The sequence below is a fragment of the Ochotona curzoniae genome, unplaced genomic scaffold (assembly GCF_017591425.1).
Source record: "Ochotona curzoniae isolate NIBS_2020 unplaced genomic scaffold, NIBS_Ocur_1.0 contig_3622, whole genome shotgun sequence".
NCBI classification, from domain to species: domain Eukaryota; kingdom Metazoa; phylum Chordata; class Mammalia; order Lagomorpha; family Ochotonidae; genus Ochotona; species Ochotona curzoniae.
The window spans coordinates 23,340,964-23,359,558 of NW_024465926.1; the positions used below are offsets into that span (position 1 = coordinate 23,340,964).

General features: G+C 41.4%; 1 protein-coding gene across 3 annotated transcripts in view; it reads right to left on the bottom strand.

The window, feature by feature from the left end:
* FTO (FTO alpha-ketoglutarate dependent dioxygenase) overlaps positions 1-18,595 on the bottom strand; it is a 372,891-nt gene that overhangs the window by 239,125 nt on the left and 115,171 nt on the right. For all 3 annotated transcript variants that reach the window (XM_040982698.1, XM_040982699.1, XM_040982700.1), the window contains one exon: positions 7,356-7,499. In XM_040982698.1, the coding sequence (XP_040838632.1) occupies positions 7,356-7,499 (144 nt within the window). The remainder of the gene's footprint in view (positions 1-7,355; positions 7,500-18,595) is intronic.

Sequence of the window (18,595 nt, forward strand, 5' to 3'; positions counted from 1 at the left end):
TATCTGCATGCCCAAGACATATTATTGCCACGCAAGGAAATAAAAGACAATTATTGGAATATTTGTCCACTTATTAATGATTAATTGTTAAGTACCTACCATCTTCAAAGCATCATGTTGTCCATTTTAAAGGCAACAAAGCTAAAACAGTCTTTGCCCAGAAAAATCTAAACTAGATTTAAACAAGGAAAATACAAAGTACCCAACAACAATGGAATTGGTAAAGAAGCCCAACAAGAAGAAATCCAGAATAATAACTGTGTCACACAGGGTTTGGAGAAACCAGGATTTGCCCAAAAATTAAATAAGTCGCATGGCTGACCAGCTAGTGACACAGAACTATAACTACAGCAAGTTTCTTCAATCAAGAAGAATAAACAAAGGCAACTATAAATTCCTGAGGGGGAGAGAAAACTATACAAGAAAGCCATGGTTCAAATCCAAAGCAAGCTCATCAATGTGACACAGCTCTCAGTCTTGAATGAAATATCAATAGCATTTCAACCTAATGCTTTCAATATTCCCTTTCCATTTTCAGAGGTTTGAGCATTTGCATACCCTTAAACAGAAACCTCTACTACCCATTAGCAACTAATCTGCAGCAATTTTATTTTCAGATAAAGAAAAAATACAACAAAACTGGGTATCACACTAAGAGAACTCCTACCTGACAGTCCTATAATGAGCAGTAAATTAAACATGAGGACGCTTTTGGCACAGTGCCGGGTCCTCAGCGGGGACTCGTCACACATGTTTCCAGTAAACACCAAGATACAAATGATCCAGAAATGAACCCAAAGCCCAGCTATGATAAGAAAGTGTAAGAGCGAAGTCAGTACTTTCAACTACCCAGGAACCACTCAGAATTCCCAGCCCCAGAGGATACTCCACAAGTCACAGCACTCCTTCTGTCTACTGAACGTAAAAACAGGCAGCGGGTCAAAAAACAAAGTTTGAAAACGTGAGCCTCTGAGGATGTAGTTTACAGTGAAAGTTCTGGGAGCAGAGACACATCCTTACCCCTGTGAAAGAAGGCAAACAGCAAGAAGCAAGCTTAGCAGCCGTGAGAGGATAAGAAGAACGCCACAAGTCCACGTTGGACAAGCAGTTGAAACTATACTGTCATGTTCCCACTCCTCAAAGTGGAAACAAACATGACAGGTGCTCATTTGGTGTTCCAGCACTTTCCACTTAAATGGCAATTCCTCAAGCCTACTGACTGCAGCCTGAAGTCATAATTTATCACCATTTCTGCATTATTCCCTTGCCTTGGCAGAAAGCAGAACATGGCACCTACATTTCCAAACCCAGGAAAAGTAATAAAGTATAATTATTTTGAATTTATGATTAAGGCATAAACCGGATGAACTTTTTTACTTGAGCTGGTCCATCAGGAGCCAAGGGCAGGACAGGAACGAGGTCAGGAAGGAATAGCAAAAGCTTTTTCATTTGCGGGGGTGGGGGCGCGGATGCCCACACTGGGGCAGGACAGAGAGACACCTGGAGGATTTCCAGGGGCACCGCAGGCTCTGAGCTGAGTCCCCAAAGAGCCTCCAGGCAGGAGATGTGAAAGCTGCTAGGAGCCTCTCTTCTTGCAGCTCGCAGGCTCCAGACAAATAGAACACCCGCACTGACGTGAGAAAACAGGAGTGTGGCATCGTTTCAGGTTATTCCACACAAAACTTTCACGCTGCTCTGGTTCTTGCTGCCTCTAAGCCAGCGGTATTTCAAGGAAGGAGAAACTGATGTATAAAAACTCCAGACCAGGTTCTGGAAGCTAAGTCAGCCTCAACCCAGGTAAAATTGGTTACCACAGAGCTCTGACAACCACAGGCAGATGTCAACCATCTTCACTCTCCAGAATTGGTGGGTGAGATTTCCCTTTCTTGAGGTTCCTGTAGGTGGTTATGGAAATGTAGGTGAAGGACAGTAAGGTGCGAAGCTGACAGAACTTGGGGCGTGCAGCTCAAGAAGACCGCAAGAGCGGGCATGCCTCTCACACGCTAACTTTACTTATTCTTCAATCAGCCATGGCCCAGGTTCCGACGGACAGAACAGGTTCCCTGTGTTCGGCCCACGGCTACCCAGGCACTTATCCACACATGTTCTTGTTGGTGTTTCCTTTCCAGGAAGGAGGTGTACGAAGCACTCACTGTGCAGTGGAGGAGGAGACTGAGAGAGGCTAACCACACAGAGCCAAAAGACCTTGCAGCAGGACCTGCTGGCCTGAAGGAAATCCCTTCACTCTACCAGAAGCAGTAAGTGAGAGAAAGCAAACCCCAAACAGAAACACCACGCAATTCAATTTATAGCGCCTCTCCTTTTTGGCAGAATTTTCACTTGGCAACTAGAGCTCTGAATGGCCAACAGAACAACAACGATTTAACTGGGCTTGAGAAAACAAAAATCAACAAACCATAGAGAACAGATTCATGAACAGCAATACACAAAGACATATGTGCGTGCGTGTGTGTGTGTGTGTATTCATGTGTATCAATAAGTTAAGGGAGAGATATGGTGATTTGCCCTAAATGTTTACCTATCACACTCACCTTTGTCCTGAAACATCCCACCTCCACACCCAGCTCCTGGTTAATAAACATAACTTAGTTGGAGTCCCTCGACCTGTAAAATCTATTCACCAAAAACAAACCCACAGTTTGTCTCCCAGCTCCTTTTGAAGTCCCTAGCGCCCCGGTTACATTCCGTCTATGGAAAACATCTGTGGCTCAGTCAGTCGTCATCCTCTGAGATAGACCAGAGTGCACTTTCCTTTCTCTAAAGGGGTTTTTAAGTCCTACTTGGAAAATTAGTGAAAATTGTAAATCTGTTTGCAAATCTGGTCATGTCTAACTCTGAGATTAGGGCAAAGATTCCAATTTAAAACTAAAAGCGTGACAACGCCAGTTAAGCGTGTCCTCAGGCAGTGCCAGCAGGCCCTGCCGTCACCTCCCCGGGCGGTGGATTTATTACAGGCACCCGACTTGTTCCCCATCAGACACCCCTGGAGTATTTACTTGAGACAGCAGGGTTCAGGCTGCACTTCCGTTGCAGACCAATATATTATTATAAATGGAGCTAAACTGTTTCCTTTCCCTAAGTGCTCTGAAGTTCAGATTTCAGATATCAGCACAGGGCCGAGCTCCCTACACGGGACTCTAAGGGCTGTCCAATTTCAAAAGCAACGAGGAAAAGCAGCATCAGACCATGCTTGTTTTTATTTCTCTTGGTCTTCTCAAAAGGAGATGGGGAGATCCACTTTGGAAATCAAACATGACACCCTAAAGAGCGCAGTCTAAAGGTATTCTTTAGGGCACGCTGTGCTGAGCACGGCAAAGTTCAGCAGGCTAACACAAACTTCATCTTTAGGAGAAGCACAGAGCTGGGCAATCAGATCTTTGTCTTCTAGAACAGTGATACCAATTTCTGCTCTTTATCACTGATAATAGCTACAGGGACCTAATGTAGATTTTAAAGGGTACATTCCTTATAAGTCACAAGGCCAGTGCAATTATTTAATATGTTAATAGTGATTCGCTTTGAGGCCCTGAAGAAAAACAGCTTTTAAAAGAAATAGAAAAGAAATGAACAGAGTATTTCCACCTTCTTTTCTTCCCTTCCCGTATTTATGAGGTGAGGCAGAAGCATGGCATCCAAGTGGGGAGAAGAGGCACGGGAGGCCATGGCAGGGGGCAGCGGCTAGGAGGAGTGTCCGCCAGGCAGAGTTAGACTCCAAGGGGAGAAATGACAGGTTCCCATCAAGGCTTCTTACAGCTGGAGAACCATAGCCAAGTAGCTGCCATAATCTAATCTCAATGTCTCCTTTTGCAAGAATAGCTAATATTTGCTTCTCAGGGTTATTAAGATTAAAGAAAAAAATTTCCCTTGTTGCTACTCCCCAATCAATATGTTTGTTATTCATCTTACAATTGCAATTATAGATACACCAATGTGTGGGAAAAGACTGAGCAGGACTAGAAGGAGATTTCAGAAACTTCATGGGAAATAGAATGAAAATCCAAGCATAGTTTTTCCACCCTATACCGATTTACTAAACTTTCTAAAGGTCCCTCACATACATCAAGTTTAAAATTTCTGAACCATAATGAAGTTATCTTTTAATTCCATTTTCTCAAGCTTTTTGAACTACTCTTATACGCCAAAATGTACAAAAACTTGTTTTTTATATTAGCATTTTTTGCTTTTCAGAGTTTTCCTCAATAATGAGCATGTATTACTTTTTTAATTCACAAGAAACACACATGCATTATTAAATGCAAGTGAGACAGCTAAATTTACAATGTGTTTTGCTATTATTATGCAAAATATTAATAAACGTACTTTAAAAGGTATCATTGTGAGTCTCACCTCCTTTGTTTAATTTTCTATGTGTTTTTTAAAATATCAACTTCTTTACTTGAAAGACAGAGATCCTCCATCTACTGCTTTACTTCCCAGATGGCTGCAACATGCAGGGGTGTGCCAAGCCAGAAGCCAAACCCAAAAACCTCACCCAGGTCTCCCAATAATTGGGCCATCTTCAACTGCTTTTTCCAGGCCACCTGCCAAAGTGGAGCAGCCGAGACACAAGTCGGTATCTACAGGGGATGCCAACATTGCAGCAGCAGCTTTACTCACTGTGCTCCAGCACCAGTCCTGGTCTTGTATTTCTTTGTTTGAGAGACAGAGTTCTCCCAGTTCACTCCCCAAATGCCCGGAGGGACAAAGGCTAAAGCTGGAAGCAGGAGCACGAGTTAGCTCTCCCAAAGGGATGGCAAGAACTCGAGGAACCCAGTTACTTGAACCTCCAGAGCATTAGCAGGCAGTTGGAGTCAGGAACTGGAGATGGAATTGGAAATAAAACCAGGCATTCCATATAGAATGTGGGTTAAATGACCACTGAGCTGAATGCTCACGCCCTTATCTCCTTCATTGCTTTTTAAAGGTTGAGTGATCTACACGCTGATCTGAAAGGCACTGTGAGAGAGAGTTAGAGATCTTCCAATCACACTCTCACTCCAAAAATGCCTACAGCCTCAGGGGCTAGGCCTCGGTGAAACCAGGCCCAGAAACTATCGGGATCTCCCAGGTCGAGAGCAAGAATATGGGTTCCTGTGGGTTCTTGAGTCGTCATCTGCTGCCTCCCAGGCCTGGCAGGAAGCTGAACCTGAAGCACGCGCTGTCTGTCGTGGTTGCACGCAGGAGTCCTCAGCAGCGTAAGCCACCCCAGGACAACACCTGCTCCTCTCCTCTCTATTAAAGACACACTGCACACACACCTGAGCAAAATGACCTGAGGAAAGCGACTCATTGGCTAAAACTAACACCCATGTAAACTCAAGCCAAATGCTCACATTAAGGTAGTACATTTTTTAAAAAAAAAAACGCATATTCTTTTAAAAATCAGGCTTACCTACAAATGACACGGAGCTGTGGGCAGTAACTTCAGATTAAAATCACAGCTCCCCAGGTCAGGCAGAGGAATAGGCAAGCGATGACCTTCACACTAACAACATACCCACATGGAGAGCTGAGTGTATTGAGATACCGTCCAAGTGGTCTCACCCCCAGCAGGAACAGTGCTGTACATAAAGGCTGTAATGCTCAGGTTCCAGTTCTCCCAGTGACCTTGCAAAGTAAGTTAAGGAAAGACGACTCTGGCTATCCCTCTCTCACACACTTATTTGGAGATTGAGATTGCTTATGTGTAATTGATTTGGAAACTGTTAAGTAATATGCAAGAGGCGGCCAGAGATTAGGGGACTTTCAGATCCGTTCTCAACAGCTGCAGGAACCATCCCATGAGAAGCATGTCATAGGTGAAGAACACTGCGTGAGGTAGCAGTGAATCACACAGTGAGACAGTCACTGCCCGAGGATCTTCCTGCAGGCAAGAACCAGAGAGTAGCACAGCAACCTCAACTCTTGCTCCAAGTTCCATACTGGGGCGCAGGCTCAAGCCTCAGCTGCTCGTCTTCCAATCCAGCTGCTTGCTAATGCATCTGCTGAAGTGCCTGAGTCCCTGTCATCCACGTGGGAGACCTGCATGGAACTCCCGGTTCCTGGCTCGGCCTGGCCCAACTTCATTTGGGGGGGGATGAACTAGTGAATGGAAGATCTCTAATTCTCTCAATCTTTCCTTCAAATAAATTTTTTTTAATTTAAATTAATTTGTTTCTGTGAGAGCAAAATACTAAGCTTAGATAAACAGTAGGGATATAACATTGCAGACAGCAGGTGAATATGGCAAGACCCTTTCAGCTAACTGCATTGAAATGAGAAAACACTTAATGAAATAATGACTTACAGAGTTAGAGTATTCTCTGACTTTCTAAAAGAAAAAGTTTAAGATCTAGCCACCACTAACACCCACTCCCCTCCCAAAGCTCCTCACATTGTACCTGGAGCTGTGGATTCTCTGAAAGTCCCCAATTAACCAGGAATTAACTCTTATCACAAAAGCTGAGCCTAAACCCCTAGCTCTTCCTGGCTCCAAAAACAATTTATGAGCAGACTTCTCCAGGGAGACAGGAGTGGGCTAAACTGAATCATCAGGAGCTACAGACAATAGGAAAATAAATCTTCCATTCTAGCTGCCTGCTGGTGTACCTGGGAAGGCAGCGGAGGAGGCCCCAAGTGCTTGGGCCAGGGCGTGCAGGTGGGAGATGGAAAGGAAGCTGCTGGCTCCAGCCCGCCCCAGCCCTGGCCATGGTGACCATTTGGGGAGTGGGCTGGCAGATGGAAGATCTCTCTAACTCTGCCTTTCAAATACATTAAATAAATCAGAGGGCACTACCTGCATCTGGTACAGGAGAAAATCAGAAGAACATTTTTTTTTTTAATGCAGCAAAGAACATAAAGCCGCTCCAGCTAAGCCCCACAGTCTTGTTCAACCTGACCACAGCTCAGTTATTCCTGCCAAAGAACCAACAACTGGCAAGTGGAGAAAAAGGTCTCCTTGTTGGGGCAAGCTGTTGCTCAGAAGAAACTAAATTCAAAACTAGGAAACATGTTCACATTCCTAAAAGCTTATATAAACAGGGAGAGTTTGTAGAAGTTACACTAGTCAGTTGATTTGGGTGATTTAGTAACTCTGCTGAAGGATCCTAGAAACTGTTTAGCACATTTGGAGCCATAAACACTTAGAATTCAAACAATGCAGCTTTCTAAAATTTAGCAGTCTCTTAAAACCAAAACAAAACAAAAAAAAATGAGTGGCATGCTCTTGTGAAGAAGTTTATGATTCATAGAAAGACCCAAAACGTTTACTTCAGAAGACTTGCATAAAATATGCATCCAATAATCACAACATAGACACCAGGACATCAGCATAATTCTTGTTTTCTAGCAATTACCGAGCATAAAATAGCAGTCTCCTTGGTGAAGCGGTATTGCCAGGCCGGGCGTCTCTATGTCCCATGAGATCTTGAAGCCAACGTGCCAAATGTCAGGATCTCTGCCTTCGAGATTGGAATCCTCATCGCTTTCCTCATCAGAACCTGCCCGGAGAGTAGAAAGCAATGACAGTGATCAGAAAGGAGACGCTGAACCTGTTTATTTTATAAGAATTACATTACAAACAACGGATACTTTATTAAATATGGATGTTAAGAGACATCTCTCTTTTTTATCATTCTCTTTGTCTGGAATGTCAGGATATTCTAGAATATTTTTGTTGTCATTTTTTTTTCATTAGGAAACCTTAAGTAAGACAACGAGGAAACAACCACCGATACAGAAAAATGAAAAATGAGCTTAATTCTATAGCAAGCAAATACTTAGAAAATATGATTGAAACACCTCATTTTAAGGAACATATCAAAGCTCAATTACAAAATCGTTCGAAAACCAAGCAAAACAGAAAATGTATAGAGGAAGCTGTTAAAAGAATTCTCTGGAAAAAATAGGCCCAGAAAGTTTCAAAGAACTATACTAAACGGTTGAAGAATGGGAATTTCAGTACATTTTTATTCGATTGAGAACAATGAAAGGGAAATTTCAAAATTCTTTCCAGGAAGATATAGTATGTATTAAAATAACAAAAAAACTTTTTAAACTATACCTATGTAACACAAAGCCACATCTGAAAATCAATGTAAAATTTCTAAATATCAAAAACAGAATCAAAAAATATTGCAAAATAACATTCCTTGACCAACTAGATTTTATCCTAGGAACACAAATATAGTTCAACATACAAAACATTTATACTTAAAATTCATCATATATACCGATCAGAGCAAAAAATCATAAGTCACCTCTCTGGTGATGCAAAAATATTTATAAAACAACATCTTTTCATGATTTAAAACAACAAAAAAACTTAATAAAGAATGGCTATTTCCTCAATATGATAAAAGACCAATCAGTCTCAACCTTCAGTCCAAATAGGAAAACTTTAGAAACACTCCCAAAGTTAAGAATTAGACAAGAGGAGCAGGCCTTTAGCCTAGCAGTTAAAACACTGCTTAGAATATCTGTGTCTGTTTCAGAGTTCACAGTTCAGTTCCTATCTCTGGAACCTGACTCTAAGTCCCTGCTAACGCAGATCCTGGAAGGCTCAAGCCACTGGGGTCCTGCTGCCCTCGCTGAAGACCTGGCTTCAATTCCCAGCTCCCAGCTTCAGGCTCACCAAGCTGCAGCTGGTGCAGGCTTTGGGAAAGCAAACTAGTGGACAGGGAAGTACTCTGCCTTCTTCCGCCTCTCTCTCTCTCTCAAGTAAACAGTTTTTAAAAGGATTAGAAATGGACGATCTTCATCATCACAATGACTCCTCATTTTTCTGGGAGAGTGTAATGGTGTGCTACATAGTTATAATGAACAGAATACTCCCTAACTAAACAAAGTAAGATGTGTTAACTTTTTACTAAGGAAAAAAATTACAGATTATATTATTTATCTGCATATCAACAAGAAAAAATAGACACGAACAAACAGACAAATCAAAAACCATTGGTTACAAAAGTTAATCACAGGAATGAATAACTTCCAAAATATAAACTCAATTTAAAAAGGATCTAATAAAATTTTATATGTACATGGGCATATAAAATTTTTTTTAGAAGTAAATGTTATTGATAAGCCAGACTGTTTAGACGAATGAAGAGATATACTTTGTGTTTGAAAAGTGATACTCAACACCATGGTAAAGGCAGTTGTTCCTAAACTCACCATAAATTTGACACAATCACAATAAAGACTAACAGGTTTATTTTTTCAGTGAGCGGAACTGATAACTGGATGGCTGACTGTCTATCCTCATCTGTGGAGGAGACGATCCAAGCTTTCCAATGGATACCTGAACCTCATGGGGCAGGGAACCCTATGTGTGCTTGTTTTTTTCTTCTCCTACTTTTACATACCGATGATAAAGTTTAACTAAATCAAGTACAGTAAGTGATTAACAATAACGAACAGTAAAAGAGAAAAAGTACAATCATATAATAACAGGAATGTGAATGTAAGCTCTCCTCACTCAAAATATCTTATGGCTATTTCCCCCTTTTTATTTATGGAAAGAAAATCTGGTGCATCCACAGCGTCAGCAATGCTACTAGAACTTCCACTTGGGGCCATTAGAAGCACAACAAGGTGTTACTGGAACTCGAGCACTTCAATATAGCAACAGTTGGTCTGACAACTGAGAGGGCTACTAAGGGACTACCAGGCAGGTAGTATACTCAGGGTAGACACACCGGGATGGCATGGGACACCATGAGATGTCACAATGGCACCCAGAGAAAGGCCACACAATTTAAAATGTATAGATTGTTTACTTGTGTGATTTTCCAGTGAGATTTTTCAGATTATTGTCTACTAGGGTACCTGAAAACACTGACAGCGAGAAAGTAGATGAGCGGGGAGCATTGTACACATGAGAATATAAGCAAGCAAGAATCACCAAGGGAGTTCTCACCAATTGATAGCTTCCAGGCCAATAACCAAACAGAAAACGTGGCAAATACTTTGAAGCTAACTGTATAAAAATAAAATAATCTTATGAACAAAAAAAAGATAGTACAACTTACTTGTATAAGAAATATAAATCGAAAACACAATAATTCTGATTTGACAGGTCAAAGAGCTCTCAGAAGAGATCCTCCATCTACTAGGTCACTCCCCAGTCTTACTGCCCCGGGAAAAAACAGTGGCGGTAAGACCACAGCAAAATGTCAATCTCCTATTCTCTGTAGAGGACAATACCGTCATTCTTTTCACATTACAAAAGTATAAGTCCTTTGCCTTTCTAGAAACTGTCTTTTAAGATGATATTACGTGTATATATTCCTGTTACATTTACTGTGTATAGGCCCAGCATTGTGACTAGATTTTCCTAAAAATCATACAATATAATAAAAGCGCAAAGCCATTTAATCCCCAAAAAAGTTTTTAAGAAGAATCCTCTGGCACAAGGATCTCAAATGCCTTCTACTCGATTATGGCTGCTTTAAGCTCTGGGTGGGGAAGAGTTCAGAAACTTCCTCCAGAATTAATCAGAGGTGTGGCCAACAACCAGTGTCTGTCAGGGTCCACAGAGGGTTAGTGTCAGCTCCAGCCCCAGACAGTTGCTATCTATGTTTGATGGAACTCTATGGACAACTCTTCCTTATAGGAAACACACAGGTGCAAATTCCAGAATTTGCCAGTTTGTGGGTTCGGAACGAACTGAGGTGTGTAGTTTGATCTGCACGACAAATTTCCTTAACAAATTTCAACCTATTGCTAACTGATAAAAAGTACTCGGTATAAAAGTCCAAATTCCCAGTTACTCTGGACTAGTGAGTCAGTCACTAGTGCCCTTAGGTAAAAAAGCACTTATGACCCCTTGGGATGAGGTCCATGGTTCCTGCTCAGCAGGGTCCCCAACGGCCACTTTGCTGCACTTGTTTGTGTCACAGGCCCAGATCCCACAGCAAATTCCATGAACCTTGTTCTGTAGCCGGGCCGTACAGCCCATGGATAAATCATACCCATGACCTGCCTTTGTGAATAAAGTTTAACTAGAATACAGTCACACTCATTCATTTACATATTGTCCATGGCTGCTTTTCTACAGAACGGCCAGGTTGAGCAGAAGAGAATGCAGAAGGTAAGACCTAATGCAGCCAAAACGATTTGTAATCTTGCCGAGCCCTGTTCTAGAGATTTGACAGTTCTGATTTGATAGTGAAGAGTCTGGGGCTGGATAAAATAATAGTCATGTCAATAATGTCAATAATGTCAATAAAATAATGTCATGTCAATAACAGCTAATCGCCCAACATGACTAACAGTAGCACAGAACATAATAAACTAAGGCTAAGTGACTTGATAACCAAGCCGACTTAGCAGAAGACTACCTGTAATGAGAAATCCTGTGTTACATGTGATCCTCTAAGGAGGCTTTCGCTGTTTCATTCCAGGGAGCCCTAACTACAACCGATGTAGTTAATATCACACACACACACAACAGAAATAATTGAAGAAAGTTTTTCATGCATTCCTCCCTGGCAAAATCAACTACTTAACTTTAAAAAGCAGTTTGGGAAAATTCCAAAGACTATGGGGTATAGGTGCTTCTGATGCCACTGTGTGGGAATCTTTCGAGGCCAATAGGCTGGTGGACTGCTTCCCCCTCTAAATTTGATCCTGGCAAACTTCTCCATCTGGCAACGATGGAAGTTTGGCACGACAACCATGGACAGCAATCGCAGCCTGTGTTTCCTGGCCTCTCACAAATTCAGTGCACTAAAAAGTGCTCATTACAACAATGCTTGTTTTCCCCTTCCGGGCTATAGTGGGAGGAGGAAAGTTTATGTGTGATAAATGTTTTATTACTTAAGTATAGTGCTACTCACTTTCTCTGACAGAAACGTGTTATTATCTATAGCAACTGCAACTGATTACTGTTCACTCCTCTTATTCCGGAAACAAATAGAAGCAATAGGCCCCATGCCTGCCCTTAACTTCAGTAAAATTGAGAGGATTTAAGCATCTCGCTAAAGTCAGTGCATTCTCTGCTCCCTATAACCAAACTTAAAAACTAAAAGATGTGGCAAAACACCAAGGTTACTAAGGTTTCTTTTTTTTTTTTTAAAGATTCATTTTTATTGGAAAGGCAGATATACAGGAAGAAAAGATACAGGGAGAAAGATCTTCCATCTGCTGGTTCACTCCCCAAGTGACCACAATGGCCAAAACAGAGCCAATGCAAACCCAGAAGCCAGGAGCTTTCTCCAGGTCTCCCACGTGGGTGCAGGATCCAAAGGTTTAGGCCATCCTCGACTGCTTTCCCAGGCCACAAACAGGGAACTGGATGGGAACCAAAGCAGCCAGGATACGAACTGGAGCCCAAATGGGATCCTGGAGCATGCAAGGTGAGGATTTGGTCACTAGAATACCATGCCAATACTAAAGTTTTGAAGCTATGTTTATTATGTCCAAAACTTCTTTTAAAAATAACCAGCTTGATTTTTTTATGCTAACTAGTTTTGGGGGAAAATAATTGCATTGAATTAACAAAATGAAAAAATGCCATCAAATATTTTGTTTATATTCTTAAGGCTGCATACAACCACTACCATAAAGAAACAAAGACAGAAAGCTCCACTTAGGTGAAACATCAAATTAAACAAAACATTCATGTAAAACAAAAAATAAGTAAAACATTTTACAAAAGCTCTTATGCCATATTTAATAATGTACATAATATTATCTGTCAACTTCCCTCATGCTGTTATAAAGGGCACATATAGACAGACTTCAGTAGCAAGCATCTTCCTACTTAGGTTGTGATCTTGAGCTAGGAAAAGCATGCCAACATTAAAGCTGTTCAGCTGGTATTCCTGAGGCTTTATCTGCCGCTGCTAATGTATGACATGCCGGTGTCCAGGATGGGGAGCCCACTGTGAAAGCCAGTGAAGAGGGAACATGTGAGTTTGGGAAGATGCTTTCCAGGAGGGAAACGGCCTGTGCTGTGTGCAAGCACAGCACCAGTCTAGGTTGAAGAAGTATCAAAAGGAATGACATGGGCTTTTGACAGGCAGGCCAGGAGCAGGAGCTGGAGGGGTAAGTGAACCTCGGACCAGGATCCAGACTTAACGCAGGGGCAAGCATGGGCACTGAAGACTTTCAGGGCAAACATGCCCACTGGAGAGGACAACCTCTGCATACACACTCGGCACACTTTCTCAGATAGGTTCCCAGCGTCATGGTAAAGGTCATGGCATCAGCCAGAGAGCTATTTGGGAAGCACCATTTAGGCACAGATGCCCGGAAAAGAAAGGGGAGCCATGAAAGAGGCCACTCTGCCTGAGTCCTACCAAAGGGAACTGCTTGCCTTGGCTGGTTATGGGGAACAAGGAGGCATGCTTGATGCTGCCACTCCTTCCTGGCCAGTGAGCCACTAATGGTCTAGAAGAAGTGGAGGACTAAGAATTAATGTGAGGAGGGGGTGAAAAAAACCTAATCAATCCCAGCTCAGAATCTCTTAACAAGAAGCTGCTCTCAGATACTCAGAAACAAAGCAGGCTGGGACAAACGTCGTCCCCTGACAGAGATCAACTCTAAAATTCATTATAAGTTTCCTGGGATTTCAAGTGAAATACTGAAAACTTTTTCACAGAAAAATCTTAAGCCCTTCAGTATGATGTCTGGCTCTGTCAGCTTTCAGATTAAGCATCTGGGAGAAAAAAAAAAACACACATTTAAGATAAAAAATATTCACATATAGGAGAACCTTATTACATCACATTCTATAGACCTGGAGGAAAAAAATTGAAAGTGAGGAAAGGAGAGCAAAATTGCTCTGGGGGCCCTTGGCTCAAGCTTCAAATTCACTGTGTTACCTGAAGTGAAATACGAAATGAGGAAAGAAAAGCCATTCAGTTCTCCATCATCCACCCCCGCCCTCCCCCGCTCCCTCAGAGAGCAACAACAGGAGCTGCAGGGAGCTCTGGAGAGGGGTCCTGGAGATTTAAAGGGCAACACGTCACAGGGATGCCCAGGCCACCACTGGATTCATTGCAAAAGGCTCATGACCTGCTGCTCTGTCTGCCACTGGCGAAGCTTTATCCAGGTTCAACGCACACAGCCAAGATGCATTTTCTCTCCTTCCCAATGTTGATGAAAAAGGGGGGTAATGGCCATGGGAGTTAGGAGCACTCACCTGGGGCCCAGCTTGAAGAAGAGTCCCAAGACGAATGAAAAGACACTGAAAAACTGATTGTATCATTATGAGTGAAAAGGGCTCCTGAGAAGTCAGTGAGACTTATTCTTAAGTGGGACAGTTCCTGATGCTTTGGCACAAAGTATCTATTTAGAGCTATTACCAAGTCTCCAAAGGGGGAGAAATATCTTAATATTGACTAGAGCCTGCGGTTACGGTATCAGTGTAATGGGACAAGGGTAATGTGTTATATACAAATCCCTCAAGAACAACAAACACCAATTTGGGGCAACAAATGCTGAGTTTCCAAAATAAGCAGATCCGAAAAGGGAGTGGGGGAGGGGGTCAGGATGCAATTCATGGTAGGTGTAATCTAATACAGGCAGGTGTAAAACCAATCTCTAGCCTTAACTTAGGGGGCCTCCAAGAAGACAATGGCAAGTAGCATGTCTGGAATGCTGGGGGTGTCCCTGCTCTGGGTGCTGAGTGCACAGACATGAGCGGCAATTCATCAAGGTGTACGTTCACAATACATGTTACAGAGCTCAATCAATTAAAAAAAAAAAACCCACTGGAAAGGTTGGAAAGATAAAGCTAAGGAAATCTACAGATCGGATTTTTTTTTTTTTTAATTAAAAGAAGGTTGAAAATAAAACTACAGAACGACTTAAGGACTCTTTAACAACAAAAGTTATGGATTCCACAGAAAAGAGAAAATTGAAGAGGAAGTTATAAATAACAAGTTCAAGAAAACACCAACAATTGACAGACACATGATTTCTGATGGAAAAGCCTACAAAATGCCAGGATAATGGATGAAAACTATCGCTATGAAATTACAAAACACTACAAAAAGAAGATTCAACCCAAAAAAAATTTTTTGAGGGAAAAGGAAGATATAGAGAGAAAAAAAAAAAAAAACAGAATTTTCAAGACAAATGCAAAAGTATAATCCCTTCAAATTTCTGAAGAAAACCAAGAAAGTCTCTGGACAAGTCAAAAAAGAGTAATTTGCAAAGTCAGAAATTTACCTTCTGAGCACTCTTTCTCAAGAAGCCAAGTGAATTAAGCCTTGACTTGGCATACTCATGTGCCATCTCCTGGTGTCAGTTTGAGTCCTGGCAGTTCTGCTTCCATTCCAACTCTCTGTGAAGGTCCCTGGGCAAGCAGCATAGAATGGCCCAAGTAGGCAGGTCCCTGCCAACATATGGGAGGCCTGGCTCATTTTGTTTGTTTGTTTATTTGTTTACTTTTAGAGAACTTATGGCCACTTGGAGAATGAACCAGAAAATGAAAGATTCTCTCTTTCTAATTAAATACATGTTTAAAGTCACAGAGAATTTAAGTCATAGGTCAATGCTGTGGCCTGTTAGGTGAAGCTGCAACCTGCAATGCCAGCATCTCATTTTGGGCAGATTCAACTCCCAGATGTTCCACGTCCAAACGAGCTCACTGCTGTTACACCTGGGAAGGTAGCAGAGGATGAAGCAGGTGCTTGGGATCCCCAGTGAGCACCTGCCTCATTGCTTTGGGCTCAGTGCTCACCATTGTGGCCACCTGGGAGTCGATCAGAGCACAGATCTCACTCTGTCTGCATCTCCCTACCTCCCTTTGTAACCTTGACTTTAAATGAATAAAATAAATTTTCAAAACAATAAAGAATTTAAGTCACTTGCTGAGGGTCTTGCAGCTAATAATTATCAAAACAAATTATGTATTCAATAAAACAGAATAAAAATGTGTAATAAATATCATGCACAGTAAAATGTACTCATGTTTTTATTCATTGCTTATTACATTTTTAAAAATCATAAGAAAAATTAGACACTTCTGGTATATGTGATAAGTTATTAATATCTCCCATGTACATTTTAAAACTCAGGAACTGAAAAAACAACCCATCTGAAATGGGCAAAAAACTTGGATGTTTCTCCAGAGATATAAACGGTCAACAAGAACACTTAAAAAATGTCTAATCTTAATAGGTAAGAAAACACAAAACAAAATCAGAATGAGACACCACTTCACATAGGAATTCAAACAGATTTAAATACTAATGTTCATGATAGCATTATTCACAATAGCCAATGATACAGACAACCCAAATGTCCTTAATGGGTAAACAAAATGTGGCATATGTATTCATACAGTGAAATATCACTCAGTCTTACAAAGGATTGAAATTCCAACATATATCCTACAAATTGGATGAGCCTTGGGAACATATTAAGTGAAATAAGCCACACAAAAAAAGAACAAACATTGCATGACTCCACTTACATAAAGTTATCCAGAACAATCAAGATAGAACAGTAGTTAGTAGGGGTGGGGCATGAAGGAATAGGGAATCATTATTTAATGAGCACAGAGTTTTAGTGTGAGCTAATAAAACATTCAGGAGACAGGTAATGACGATGTTTGCAATGGATGGCAAAACAATATAAATGTATTTAATGCCACTCAAGTATACTCTTAGAGATGGTTATAATGGTAAATTTTACACTGGCATGTGCTACATAAAATGATGTTTCAGTCAATGCCATCCATAAAATTCTATTGCATGGTGGTGTTGTAGCCATTGCGGCTTGTGTAACTACCATTGACATTTGAACAGGTTAGGACTTCAACATCCACTGATGAGAAATCTACATATAACTTCGCTTCCCAAAAACCTGCCTTATAATAATATAAACCAAACCAATAACATACAATGCCAAAAAGGTATATACAATATAAAACTTTACCTATTATATAAACATCTGATTAACATATTGTATAACACAAATGTATTATACAGCGAAACTATGCAAGAAACACAAGAGATTACATGTTTATGTATAACTTTTGATAAATGCAAACTTTCTGTAATAGATTTTTATATGTACTGTGACAATAAATAATGAAATAAACTATTCTACCTATATTTTATACCTTTTGGACCAACCTAACTTTTTTCTCAGTTATTTTCACATTTCTAGGCTATAATCATATGTAAGGATTTTCAAACGGTCACAGATCTCAAGAAAAATACGCACTTCAGTGGACTTGTGCGGTTCAAGCACAGTAGTTCAAGGGTCAACCGTACGTTCTCTCATCGTTACACATCAATGTAATCACCTAACAATGTGTCCGTGTCATTAACAGACACATAATTTAAAACACATTGTCACAATAAAAGATATTAGTTATTTTTTTAAGATTTATTTATTTATTGGAAAGTCAGATATACAGAGAGGAGAAGAGACAGAGAGGAAGATCTTCCCTGTGTTGATTCACTCCCCAAGTGAGCACAACGGCCGATCAGAAGCCAGGATCCAGGAACTTCCTCCAGGTCTCCCACACAGGTGCAGGGTCCCAAGGCATTGGGCCGTCCTCTACTGCTTTCCCAGGCCACAAGCAGGGAGCTAGATGGGAAGTGGAGCTGCTGGGATTAGAACCGGCGCCCATATGGGATCCTGGCTTGTTCAAGGCGAGGACTTTAGCCACTAGACCATGCCGCCAGGCCCGAGATATTAGTTATTGATACAAGTGAATCTCAGAATACTGATAAGAAGTAAAAGATGTCGGATAGTCCTTAGAATGCACACGTACTAATCCATTTGTGTCAGTTTTTAGAAAATGCCAACTAATCCGGTGACAGAAAGGAGATGATTGGTAGCCTAGAGCCTGAAGTCCTTGCCTTGCATGCACTGGGATCCCATAAGGGCACTGGTTCCTATCCTGGCAGCTCCACTTCCCATCCAGCTCCCTGCCCGTGGCCTGGGAAAGCAACAGAGGCCGGTCCAGATCCTTGGCACCCTGAACCTGTGTGGGAGATCCAGAAGAAGCTCCTGACTCCTGGGTTTGGATCGGCTCAGCTTTGGCTGTTGCAGGTACTTGGGGAGTAAACCAGCAGATGGAAGATCTTTCTGTCTGTCCTTCTCTCTATAAATCTAACTTTCCAATAAAAATAAATAAATCTTTCAAAAACAAACCAACAAGGAACAGCATGACCCAACAAAACAAACATACACCAAGTGAACTAAGAGACTTAAGGAAGGGATGCTGGAAGCTAAGAAAAGCATTAAATAAAACAAAATTTTTAAATTATGAATGCTCCAAACCTACAAGCTGTGATTAGATTTTCATTGTTTCAGTGATGAGGGAAAAGAACAAGAGAATATCAAAATGCTTGTGACAAGTGGAACTAAAAATTGTTTATTCTGGAGACAAGTATTGTGGGGCAGTTGCCACTTGGCTCCCTGTAGCTCATACAGGAGCATCAGCTCAAGTCCTGGCTGCTCTACTTCCAATCCAGATTCCTGCTTTCACATCCTAAGAGTCAGCAGGTAATAGCTCATGTGCTTGGCTCCCTGCCATGTGGGAGACCTGGATGGAGGTCTGTGCTACTGGATTTTGTGTGGCTTGGCCCGGGCTGATACAGGCATTAGGGAGTGAACCAGCAAAAGA